The 13,985-nt window shown below is 44.7% G+C and overlaps 1 protein-coding gene across 1 annotated transcript in view; it reads left to right on the plus strand.

Annotated features, from left to right (window-relative positions):
- LOC120928974 (cyclic nucleotide-binding domain-containing protein 2-like) overlaps nucleotides 1–13,985 on the plus strand; it is a 387,861-nt gene that overhangs the window by 211,717 nt on the left and 162,159 nt on the right. Inside the window, exon 7 of the mRNA XM_040340130.1 lies at nucleotides 5,794–5,956. Coding sequence (XP_040196064.1) covers nucleotides 5,794–5,956 — 163 coding nt within the window. The remainder of the gene's footprint in view (nucleotides 1–5,793; nucleotides 5,957–13,985) is intronic.

Below are 13,985 nucleotides of genomic sequence, written 5' to 3' on the forward strand. Positions count from 1 at the left end.
TGGTTCTGCCAAGTAACATTGAACCCAGAACTAACCAGGCACCATCAGATGATGTGTCAATTAGTCACAGTTCAATCGCTAACAACCTCTATAACAGTAGTTGCTGTGCCAAAACTTCCACAAAGCCTCCCAGCCCACTGCAGAGCCTCCATCATCCCATAGTTCCCCCAACCAGCAACAGATATTTCCTCTAGCCCCCTCCGGAGACCACATTTCTTACACGGCCACCAAGTCTGATGCAAAGTTCCCTGGTTCCCTATAGAACCCCCATTACCCCCAGGCCGCGTACACACGGTCGATCCATCCGATGAGAATGGTCCAACGGACTGTTTTCATCGGTTCACCGCTGAAGCAGACCGATGGTCTGATGTGCGTACACACCATCAGTTCAAAAACCGATCGGGTCAGAACGCGGTGATGTAAAACACACGACGTGCTGAAGAAAATGAAGTTCAATGCTTCCAAGCATGCGTCGACTTGATTCTGAGCATGCACAGGTTTTGAACCAATGCTTTTGTGTACTAACCATCGGTTTTGACCGATGGTCAGCCGTCCATCGGTTCGATTTTAAAGCAAGTTCCCTAATTTTTGTCCGAAGGACAACAGACCGATGGGCCGTACACACGGTTGGTTTGGACCAATGAAACTGGACTTCAGGCCGTTTTCATCGCTCTGGACCGACCGCGTGTACGCGGCCCCACAGTTTCACCCAGCCCCATGCAGAGCCTTCCACAATGTCAATACATATTTTGCATTCTTATACTTTTATTGTGTGAGTATAAACTTTTTTTACTGTTGGGACATAGAATGTTTAGAAAGAATTTGCCAGGCCCTGGTCTCAATAGGGTTGAGAACCACTGCTCTAAAGGAACCCAAGACTTCCATGGAACCCTGTTCGAGAATGGCTGTAGTATGCATAGACACTGCACAGTGGCACTTTTCTTGTTCTGGGCAGTATCTATATAGAACCGTTTGTCCTGCATCCTGAAACTGATTTTCATCATCTGTTCTTATTCACTAGATGTACTCTGCATCTTTAACTGTTTACTCAACGTTTTTTTTATTGTGTGCATTGATAAGTAACTTTTTATGGAGCAATTTTTTTTAGACAGTTTTTGTGAGCGTCCCATACTGTACTTACCACTCTATACATTGGTTCTCGGAGGTTGGCATCTTTGTTAATGACTTTTTTCCCTCTATAACCTGACAGTTTCCTGGTCTGGCAGTTGGGCTCTTAGACCATAGCACTGCGTCCTGGAGAGAATGGAAGGAGGTCACATGCTCTCTCATGTCTGGGCATTTTCCAAATACAGAAGTCATATGGCGTTGGGTCATAGGGCATAATCATACAGTTCCTGCCATCATCACTGGTTTAATGAAGCAATTAAACTCCTGCCAATAAGATGAGAACAAGCAACATTTATTCAAACATAATTCACTAAGGCTGAGCACACACATTATGATCAGGTAGAAATGCACCTTGCCGAGATAATTAAATGCATGTAGGTCTTTCTTCTATTCCAGAAAAGGTCAGAGCTTTGCTACATGGCTTCTGTTATGTAACATTATCAAAGAGAGCCTAATGCTCAGTTCACAGGGTTGGTGAGACTGATAATGTCAAACAGAAGCTCCCAAATCAACTTGACGTTGTGATCAAATAAAACATATCTGGCTTGTATGGAAACACTGACCTAGATTCATTGCCAGCATTTGAAATCGAGGATTAGTACTTCTTCGCACTCTGTGCCCTTATCAGGCTGAATGTCTCTTTCAGCTTGACAGTTTCTTGGGTGAAAATAATATTTGTTCCTCTTAATAATTCCTTGTGGTTATAAAGAAGTGTTATATCTTCCATTCTTTGATGGGGAAGCGTGTAGTGTGTGCATTTGCCTCGATCACATTAATGTCTCCAGAGGACATTTATCCCTCATTGTGACACATTACATTACAGATGATATTTTAGCACACCTAGGCTTTCAGATTATAGAAAATGTAAGTTCAGTGGCCACTTTAATTAGGTAGACATGTTTAGTACTTTTACAGGTGTGTCTATAGTCAGCAACAGAGTGTTTTCAACTAAAGTGATTTTACCACAAAATTTGATTAGTTTGAAGGTTGACATTTCACAGTAGAAATTCTCATTAATTTCATTAATTATGCTGCTTAAAAATTTGCATGAAAACAAGGTCTGCTTTTTTTTTTTTCATTTAGAGGCTGTGGGGTAGATTTAGAAAGATCAACGGATCTTTCTGCTGGCGTAACGTATGTCATTTACGTTACGCCGCCGCAAGTTTTTCAGGCAAGTGCTTTATTCACAAAGCACTTGCCTGTAAAGTTGAGGCGGCGTAGCGTAAATCACCCGGCGGAATTCAAATTCGGCGGGTAGGGGGCGTGTATCATTTAAATAAAGCGCGTCCCCGTGCCGAACTAACTGCGCATGCGCCGGCCGCGACTGAATCCCAGTGCGCATGCTCCAAATGACGTTGGCAACTCGTTATGCTTTCGACGTGAACGTAAATGACGTCCAGCCCCATTCACGGACGACTTACGCAAACGACGTAACTTTTTAAAATTCGACGCGGGAACGACGGCCATACTTAACATAGGATACGCCTCACATAGCAGGGGTAACTATACGCCTGGAAAAGCCTAACGTAAACATTGTAAATGTATTGCGTCGGCCGGGCGTACGTTCGTGAATCTAGCTGATTTACATATTCTAGGCGTAAATCAGCGTACACGCCCCTAGAGGCCAGCGTAAATATGCAATTAAGATCCGACGGCGTAAGAGACTTACGTCGGTCCGATCTTAGTCAAATCTAGTCGTATCTGATTCTATGAATCAGGCGCATAGATACGACCAGCCGGACTCAAAGATACGACAGTGTATCAGGAGATACGTTGTCGTATCTTCTCTCTGAATCTACCCCTGTGTTTTTTTGGGAGAGGGGATGTATTTGGGGTAGTTTTAGTTTACCGTATATACTCGAGTATAAGCCGACCCGAGTATAAGCCGAGGACCTAATTTTACCACGAAAAAAATGGAAAACTTATTGACTCGAGTATAAGCCTAGGGTGAGAATGCAGCAGCTACTGTAAGCGAAAAAGAGGGTCAACAATGCCCATTTTCACACCTCACTGTGCCCATTGCAACTTCACTATGTCAACCTCACTGTGCCCATTGCAACCTCACTATGTCAACCTCACTGTGCCCATTGCAACCTCTCTGTGCCAACCTCACTGTGCAGATTGCAACCTCACTGTGCCCATACTCACTGTGCCCATCCTCACTGTGCCCAAGTCAGTTAACCTGAAATTGACCGGCTGTGGGCGTCCATTCATTGTTTAAAAGTCACGTTCTCCTCCTGGCCCCTTCCGTGATAGGCGTTTTTCAGCAGACACAGTTCCGCCTATCACGAACGTTCTCTCATCCTCGGACTCAGTTTCCCAGCAGACACTGTGTTCAGTGTTCCGCTAATCACGGACATCCTCTTGTCTGAGGATGAAGAGACGTCCGTGATTGGCGGAACACTGAACACAGTGGGCTAGATTCAGATAGATCAGCGGATATTTAGACCTGCGTAATCTTATTTACGATCCGCCAGCGCAATTTTTTGAGGCAAGTGCTGTATTCAGAAAGCACTTACCTCGAAACTTGCGCCGGCGGATCGTAACTCCCCCGGCGGAATTCAAATTCCACGGCTAGGGGGAGTGTATTATTTAAATCAGGCGTGTCCCCGCGCCAATCGTACTGCGCATGCGCCGGCCGCGATTTTTCCCAGTGCGCATGCTCCAAATGACGTCGCTAGAACGTCGTTTTCAGCGTGAACGTAAATTACGTCCATCCGTATTCGCGACCGACTTACGCAAACAACGTAAAAATTCCAAACTCGGCGCGGGAACGACGCCCATACTTAACATTGGATTCGCCGCGTATAGCAGGGGTCTGCTGGGAAACTGAGTCCGAGGATGAGAGAATGTTTGTGATAGGTGGAACTGTGTCTGCTGAGAAACGCCCATCACGGAAGGGACCAGTAGGAGACCGCGACTTTTAAACAATGGACGCCCGCAGCCTCTCAATAATTTCAGGCACACTGACTCGAGTATAAGCCGAGGGGGGTATTTTCAGCCTTAAAAAAGGGCTGAAAAACTTGGCTTATACTCAAGTATATACAGTATTTGTTGTTTATATGTGGGTTTATGTGTTCTTTGCCTTTTATTGTATGTGTATTTAATTGTTATTTGTGTTATATTTTTTTTTCATTGTCATTGTTTTCTTTAAGTGAAAAACAGTAAAATAGTGATGCTATTGGGGGCTGTATTTTTTGCACAAGGAAAGGGTTAAGAGCATTTCTAAGGAGCTCCAGGAACCATCAGGAGCCATTTGAAGCCCATTGCACCTTAACATAGAATTCCAGGTTTTATTGCACTTTAAATAGTTCATTTGGGCCAAGCTGGCTAATTGCTATCTGACTAGAGGTGGTCTTGTTTAGAAGCTATTAAAATTGGATAGATAGACCCAGACATTTAGATCAAAAGTTTAGACAATTTGAATATAAGAGTCCCATATGGATGAAATTAAGATTTGGATTACATTCACATATTATTCTATGTATTTGTGTCTACTGGAGGGGTATTTAAAATCATACTATGCATTCGTATATTGAGGCTGTAGTGGAGAAAGTAGACTACACCTGCCTACATGTTTTTGAAATAAGTAATAACTGCAAAAAAGAAAGATAGACTGTAAAAACTGTGTGGCCCTTTTAACATTAGTGGTCAATGTATGCGGCTGGTGGCTAGTTGAACATGCATGGTTGGTCAAAGTAGGTAGGAAATCAATTAATTACCCACTCTTGAAGGAACCCATAGAAACCTCAGGAGCAACTCTAGGATTCCATGGAACCCTGGTTGACATACATTGGCCTCATATCCTTGATGGGCTGAAGATGAACTTACTCCTTTAAAAAACAACTATGGCAGCCCCCGCATTTCTTTTTTTTTTTATTTCACAAAGTCTTTATTGAGTGAATAATAGTGCATACAACAATGTAGATAATACACCTAATAGGCAATGACAGCAAATTACAATTTTGGTAAAAAGTACTATAAACCATGTAGTCACTACATACATTTTCAACGGAAATCGAGCACAGATAGTTTTACTATCACCGTACTATATGTTTTTTCTAAACTAGGATGAGGAACAGGCATATGCATATACTCGTATAAATTTTTAGAAAGAGGGGAGGAGGGGGGTAAAAAAAAATAAAAAAAATAAAAATAAAAATAAAATAAAAAAGAGGGGGGGAATGATTCCCCGATATTCAGAGCTAAGTAGCATACATGAATGAAGGAAAGAGTTTTACTGAGCTACAAGATACCATATATTCCTGTAATTTCTATCTATCTATCTATCTATCTATCTATTTCTAATATTCCCGCATTTCTATCCCAATTCCACCTTAAGTAAAACACATCATTCATTTCTACACACCGGCTTGCTCTTTGGAAATGTCAATGTTAACACTCTAAGGCATTATCGGCAAACCAACATATCTCTTCGAAACTTCCTATAAAAAGCAAAAGTTTTTATTTCCTTCTAATCTTTATTTATTGTACAAGTGCCAGACAGTTGTTAAAATGGAGCGTGATATCTCTTAACTTGCTTGGCTGATCTGAATATTTATGAAATGCGCAGCTATTAAAAAAAAAAACCTTGACTTCGCCAGCGCTATGTGCTGTGCATGGTAACAACCTTCAGTCATTTGTTTTGTTATTTTTTCTCCTTAGTTTTGGGCCCGGAAGAGTAATCATACGTCAGGGTCACGTCGCTCAGAACTTCTACCTGATCCTCTCCGGCACTGCCGTTGTCACCAAAGTGTCACACAGTAAGAAGACGGGGGAGCTTTTCTCCAAGACGGTGGCCCTCCTGAAGAAAGGGAAGTACTTTGGGGTAAGTAGCCACTTGTTCATCCTATTCCCATTTGCATGAAGCAGGCAGAGGCGACTATGATACAGATAAAGGAACGTTTGCAAATTATAATGACTAATACATTCCTGTTTGTGCTGAGTGTTCTTGGGAGGCATCCAGTGCCTCTGTGCTGATTTAAAATCAATCACTCAAGCAATAATGAAAGCGTACAGACAAACATCACAAATCAGGGCTCGGTGCCACGAATCTACCATGAGCTTTGATTGACTTCAGACTGTTGCTAACAAACTTTGTTGAAATGTTTGAGAAGTTGTAATTACACTTTTTTTTCCATTATACTGCTAAACTCTTAAATATGACTTGAGTTTGAAGAGTTATAGCCTGAGCAGAAAAAAACAAAAACTATCGAATGAACATGTGAACTTTACTTACAGTTGTGACACATTTGCAGTATAGCCTCAAGTAGAACTAATTAGTAATTAAATAGATAAGTACCATCATCCAAAATAGAATATAGAACAATAAGGACCAGGTGAACATATGGGGCCAAATCCTCAAAATCGTAGCCTAACTTAATTTTTCCCATTTAAGTTACACTGGCGGGAAATTTCTACCTAAGTGCCCGATCCACAAAGCACTTACCTAGAAATTTCACGCAGTGTAACCTAAATTCTCCCGGCGCAAGGCGGTCCTGTTATCTAGGGGGCGATGACAATTTAAATGAGGCGCGCTCCTGCACCGGCCGTACTGCGCATGCTCGTGACGTCATTTTCCCGACGTGCATCGCGCGAAATTACGTTACGCCGGGCTTTGTGGATTGCGACGGGACAATAAAGTTGCGACGGGTTAAAAAAAAGATACGGCGAAAAAAAAAAATCAAATTTAAAAAAAAATTGCGGCGATCGAAAAAAAGGTCTGTTTTTACAAGGTGTAAACAGTTTACACCTTGTAAAAGCAGCCCTAATTTTACGCATGCAAACGTAAACTTACGGAGAAAAAACAAAGCTGAAAAGCTTTGTGGATCTCCGTAAGTCCTCATTTGCATACGCGAAGCCGCATTTCAACGCGAAATGCCCCCAGCGGCGGATGCGGTACTGCATCCTAAGATCCGACAGTGTAAGTCTCTTACAGATGTCAGATCTTCTGCCTATCTTTGGAAAACTGCTTCTGAGGATCAGTTCCAAAGATAGGCACAGGGATACGCAGGCTGAACAGCAGATCCGCCTGCGTATCCCTTTTGAGGATTTGGCCCATGGTGTTGGGTGCTACTACCGCCTAAACCAATAAATGGTCACCTAAAAGAGGGGGGGGGGTGTTGGTTGGACTTTCTCGGTACTGATAACATAACATAAAAAAATTATCATAAAAATTATTTATTACACATAAAACTGTACAAAGTTAAAAACACATGGGCCAGACCCCACATTCAAAACAGCAGTTACTACCGACGGGTGACCCACGAACGTACGCGCGGCCGTCGCATTCTCTTACGTCGTCTCTAGTCGGCTTTTTCCGGCGTATAGTTACAGCTGGTATTTTGCGGCGTATTGTTAGACTTGACATGGTAAGTATGGCCGTCGTTCCTGCGTCGAAATTTGAATTTTTTTTTTTTTTGCGTAAGTCGTCCGTGAATCGGGATGGACGTAACTCACGTCTAAGTTAAAAAAAATGACGTCCTAGCGACGTCATTTAGCGCAATGCACGGCGGGAAATTTTGGAACGACGCATGCGCAGTTCATTCGGTGCGGGGACGCGCTTCATTTAAATGAAACCCGCCCCCTAATCGTCGATTTGAATTCCGCCGCCAGAGATACACTACGCCGCCGTAACTTATGGCGCGAAATCTTTGAGGATTCGAAATTCCGCCAGGTAAAGTGCGGCGTAGCGTATCTCTGATACGCTGCGCACATCTAATTCTATGTGGATCTGCCCCTCTGTCTGTAATGCAAATCTGCTCACCAGGTTAGGGCCATGGACCAACCAAAGGCTCATAGGATTATCAGTGCTGAGAAAGTCCAACCAACACTCCCCCCCTTTTAGGTGACCATTTATTGGTTTAGGCGGTACTAGCACCCGCCACCATATGTTCACCTGGTCCTTATTGTTCTATACTTACAGTTGTGCTCATAAGTTTACATACCCTGGAAGAATTTATGATTTCTTGGCCATTTTTCAGAGAATATGAATGATAACACAAAAACTTTTCTTTCACTCATGGTTAGTGTTTGGTTGAAGCCATTTAATATCAATCAACTGTGTTTACTCTTTTTTAATCATAATCACAACAGAAACTACCCAAATGACCCTGATCAAAAGTTTACATACCCCAGTTCTTAATACCCTGTATTGCCCCCTTTTACATCATTGACAGCTTGAAGTCTTTTGTGGTATTTGTGGATGAGGCTCTTTATCTTCTGAGATGGTAAAGCTGCCCATTCCTCTTGGCAAAAAGCCTCCAGTTCCTGTAAATTCTTGGGCTGTCTTGCATGAACTGCACTTTTGAGATCTCCCCAGAGTGGCTCAATGATATTGAGGTCCGGAGACTGAGATGGCCACTCTAGAACCTTCACTTTATTCTGCTGTAGCCAATGACAGCTCGACGTGTTTTGGATCATTGTCATGTTGGAATGCCAAGTACGTCCCATATGCAGCTTCCTGGCTGATGAATGCAAATGTTCCTCCAGTATTTTTTGATAACATACTGCATTCATCTTGCTATTAATTTTGACCAAATTTCCTCTGTGTGTTTCACAGTAGGAACGGTGTACCTTTCATCATAGGCCTTGTTGACTCTCCAAATGAAGCGTTTATAGTTGTGGCCAAAAATCTAAATTTTGGTCTCATCACTTCAAATGACTTTGTGCCAGAAGGTTTGAGGCTTGTCTCTGTGCTGTTTGGCGTATTTTAAGTGGGGTACTTACTTTGTGGCATTTGCATAGTGTAGCACTACCCCGGGAGGAGCTGCTGGTTTGTTTTGGGTGGCATGTTACCTCATGGCTCCTCCGCCGTCTTAGGGGTGTATGGTGAATATAGCAGTAATGGAATGTCCACGACAGGTGTCTTTTCTGTGCTCTTTATTACCCACCCGGGTAAAAACAGTAAACTTGTGGTGAAAGGTAGAGTTGAAAGGAGAACAGCAGATTCAGGCGTAGTAATAGGGAAACAGTCCTGCTCCCACGTGTAACACTTCTTGCGCTACTCTTGCTTGAGTGGACTTAGTGTACCTGGACAGGCCTCTCTCACTGACCTGGCATCCAGAGTATCAATCGAACCTTTAGGGAGAAGTCTCTGCCGCAGTCCCTCCTGGAGTGGACTCAGGGAAAAGCCTCTGCTACAGGCCCTCTCCGTGATCGTGGTTACAGAGATGATCCTCCTCGATAGAATTGCGCCTGGATCTCCTTCAGATTGTTTTCAGTTACTGACTGACAGGTGACCAGCCTCTCAGTGTCCGGCTACCTTGATCCCCGGTGGTTTGTCGAGACCCTATTGGATCGCCAGCCTCTCATTGGCTCTCCTTAGATGGACTCCCCACCGAACAGCTATCTTTCTTGGGATCTTCAGGGTTGGGAACCCAGTCGACTACTGGGCTTCCTACCACAGCTCAAATGTTCCAGACCAACATGGTCCCGGAAACCAGGAACACCACGTGGCACGCGCACCCCGGCCTGGAAGGCCATTACGCCGGCGCACCGTGATGCAGTCACCCTAAAGGTGGGTGCCGCACTCGAAGAAGAACCCAGATCAATGGTGTCTGTCCCATAAATACCCTCCCCCAGCATGCACAGCGAGGAAACTCCCTCCTGATTGGCTGCTAGGTAAGAGCACCCAAACCTCGGCTTCACTGCTGCCACGTATTGTAATCCATCTTTCTTCAAGTGCCTCCTTATTGTGCATCTTGAAACAGCCACACCACATGTTTTCAGAGAGTCCTGTATTTCACCTGAAGTTATTTGTGGGTTTTTCTTTGCATCCTGAACAATTTTCCTGGCAGTTGTGGCTGAAATTTTAGTTGGACTACCTGACCGTGGTTTGATTTCAACAGAACCCCTCATTTTCCACTTCTTGATTAGAGTTTAACCACTTGCCGCACGCCGATGTATGTCGGCAGAATGGCAGGCACATTGGCATACCTGTACATCCCTTTGTGCGTGCCTCGTGAGTGCACTTGCGGGTCCTGGGAACGTGATGTTCCCGGGCGGCCCACGATTGCGGTCGGTAAAGGCAGAACAGTGGGATGCCTTTGTAAACAAGGCATTCCCCTATTTTGCCTAGTGACACCCCTATTCTGCCCGTGATCAATAACGGTCATCAGTGACGTGTAGAATCACTCCCTAGTACTGACTTAACAACTTCAGCGCCACCTAGTGGTTAACCCCTTCACTGCCAGTGTCATACTATCCACCCTCTTCCTATTCCCCTGGTGATCCTGTGGATAACACACTTCCAGTCCTAGGGTGAATATGCAAACTCTTCCTTTGTGTCTCATTAGGGAGATTTACCTTCTAATACAGTTCCCCCTGAAAGATTTGCCCTCTATTCCTGTTCCGGTGACAACTCAAAACTTTTTACATAACTTTCCTCACTGGTGACACTGGTCATCAGGACAATTAGAGTGAACCAGATGGTAATAAAGACATGAGAGTGGTTCTAACCCCTCACCATGCTATTCAAATCAAAAAAATAAAATGTTTCCTTTAGTTAAACATTTGGTTAACACTTGCCGCCTGACCACTGTCGAATAATGGAGGAGCAGTGCAGCTCTCGTTCTGGGAGGACGTCTTATGACGGTGCCCCAGAACTGGCGTGCTCATGGGGGTGTGCAGCGTAGCCATGCCATGTTCCTAGGATCGGTGTGACCTTGCTCTCTGTAAAGATTCGATGACACAGCTCTTTAACCACGTGATTTTCTGTGTCCAATCTCAGCCGATCACCTGTAAATGCGGAAGTATCCGTAATCGTCTCTCCTCGCCTCACACTGACAGAGTGTGTGGCGAGGAGAGCAGATCAGTGGCATCTCCTTGCAGGGGAGACCAAGGCAGGTAATCAGGGCACTAATCGTTAGTGCCCTGACTACAGTAAAGCTACCCAGTTACCCACAACCGGACCAGGGTGGACACTTGTACCTTTGCCTGCAACTCAGTGACTGTAAAACATGTGCCGTTACCCGTAGCAACCATGGCGAGCGATCGCGCTCATGGATTACAAATGTGTCCAGCGCTCTGCATGGCTTGGGCAGGAAGGGGGTGAAAGTGCCGAGTATTGAGGTGGTTAAAGCGATACTATGGCCCGGTTTTACAAAGCACTTACGCCAACGTATCTCGAGATACGCCGCATAAGTGTAATTATGCGCCGTCGTATCTGTGCGCCGTGCCCACAATCTGAGATACGCCTAAAAATATGCTTCCTACGACCAACGGAACTTGCCTACGCCGTTGTATCGTTGGCGCATATTTACACTGGGCGCATTTTCCGCTCCCATTGATTTTCTATGCACATATGCAAATGAAGGAGATACGCCAATTGACGAACGTGGTTGCGCCCGGCGCATAACATACGTGGTTTGCGTAAGTCGTACGTCCGGCATAAAGTTATTCTCCATATAGGAGGCGCAACTCATGCAAAGGTATGGACCAGGGAACAGAGCCGTCGGATTTTAAGTCGTTTACGTAGTACGTGAATATGGCTAGGCGTAGGTTACGTTCACATCGTAGGCAGTGATTTGACGTATCTTCGGCTGAGGTTTCGATGTGATTCTGAGCATGCGCACTGGGATGCGGCCACGGGACGGCGCATGCGCCATTCGTTTTAAGTACTTCTATGGCGCTTGGCCCATCATTTGCATGTGGTCACGCCTCATTAGCATGGCTCACGCCCACTTCTACCTACGCTGGTTTACGCCGAGGAAACCCAGCGTAGATTTGAGAGCGAGTGGGAGCACTGGCTTCCTGAATACTGTGCTTGCCTCTCTGCGCTGCGTCAGCGTAACGTATATTCGATAAGCTACGCCGGCATAAATATGCGCCTATGTATGTTTATTTTTATTTTTTTAAATAACAAACATGTCATACTTACCTTCACTGTGCAGCTCATGAGCTGCACAGAGTGGCCCCGATCCTCCTATTCTGGGTTCCCACACCGGCTCTCGTGGCTCCTCCCCGCAATAGCTAACCCTCTCTGCGAAGCTCTATCCTTGCGGGCGCGCTCCCGTGTCATACAATCGGCATCCATACTGTAGCTGCCGAGTGTATTATTTGGTCTGCCCCCCGGCGGTTGCGTTGAGCCAATGGCTGCGCTGCTATCAATCTATCCAATGAAGAGCCGAGAAGCCGTGGGGATCACGCCCATGGAGATTCGAGGCTCAGGTAAGTAAAACGGGGGGCAGCAAGGTGTTTTTTCACCTTAATGCATAGAATGCATTAAGGTAAAAAAAACACAAACCTTTACCTCCCCTTTAAATTTCCAATTAGGATTTTTAGGTCAGGAACAAGCTAGCTTTATAGCAATTGCAAAAATAACAGACATAGCTTCGATGCGCAGACATCTCGTTTCAAGAAAAGAAAAGATACAAAACTTTGGTGCTGGAAATTACAAACTCCAAAGTTAATTAATTCAAATCATTAAGAGAAACTTTCAGGGAGAGAGATAGTTCAATAGCGTGAAATCCCAGCTGGTAGCGGAGACCTTAGAGACCCCACCGCGAAGGAGAGCTCCAAGCAACTTCCAGGAGCCCAGACACCGGGGGAAAGAGACGTTACATCCTGCTAGAGTACAGTCTCGCTAATTAGTGGCACCTAACTCATCTACCTGTGGGCTTCCTAATTAACGGGAGCTGCCAATTCCTCTGCACTTTCTGCAGAACGTGATGGCAGGGAACTAAGGAATAGTTAGGCGTACTGTGTCATCCTCCCTGTTACATCTGGAAAGACATTCTACTCTACATGCTTTGCAGGAATCCTCCCCCAATTACCATATTTTTGTACATATGTTAATTTTTTTTTAAAATCTTTTATTAATAGCTTTTAGATAGCCGTAGAGCAGTGATTCAAGCCACTTGATGCGGTCTTCATCTGAAATGATTTTTCAATGCAGCCACAAAATATTTGCATACTGTGCAACAGTACTTTCAGTAATGTGTGCACATTACACACACACACGTTCATTTTTAAGTAGGTTTCATTTTCTTATTTGTCCTAATATACACTATGGGCCACATTCAGAAACAAATGCCTATCTTTTAGGCGAGCGTAGCGTATCTCATATATGCTACGCCGCCGTAACTTTGAGAGGCAAGTCTCGTATTCAGAAAGAACTTGCGCCCGAAGTTATGGCGGCGTAGCGTATATGGGCTGGCGTAAGCCTGCCTAATTCAAAATAGGCTGGTAGGGGGCATGTTGTATGCTAATTAATCGTGACCCCACGTAATTGACGCTACTAACGAATGGCGCATGCGCCGTCCGTGAAAGTATCCCAGTGCACATGCTCCAAATTACGCCGCAAATAGTCAATGCTTTAGATGTGAATGTAACTTATGCACAGCCCTATTCGTGTACGACTTACGCAAACGACGTAAACAGCGCAAAATTCGACGCTGGCCCGACGTCCATACTTAACATTGGCTACGCCTCATATAGCAGGGGTAACTTTACGCCGGAAAAAGCCTTACGTAAACGACGTAAATCAATGCGCCGGGCGGACGTACGTTTTTGAATCGGCGTATCTAGCTCATTTGCATATTCTATGTGTAAATCTACGGAAGCGCCCCTAGCGGCCAGCGTAAATATGCACCCTAAGATACGACGGCGTAGGAGACTTACGCCGCTCGTATCTAGGCAACAGTGAGGCTTATCTGATTCTATGAATCAGGCGCCGAGATGCGACGGCCCTCATTCGGAGTCACGACGGCGTATCTGGAGATACGCCGACGTAACTCCTTTCTGATTCTGGCCCTTAATTGCCAAAAGCAATGCCTTTTACACAAACATTACCTTTAATGGCATCCCAGTCTTAGTCCGTAAGGTTCAATATTGAGTTGGTCCACCCTTTGCAGCTA

The sequence above is a fragment of the Rana temporaria genome, chromosome 2, assembly GCF_905171775.1.
Source record: "Rana temporaria chromosome 2, aRanTem1.1, whole genome shotgun sequence".
NCBI lineage: Eukaryota > Metazoa > Chordata > Amphibia > Anura > Ranidae > Rana > Rana temporaria.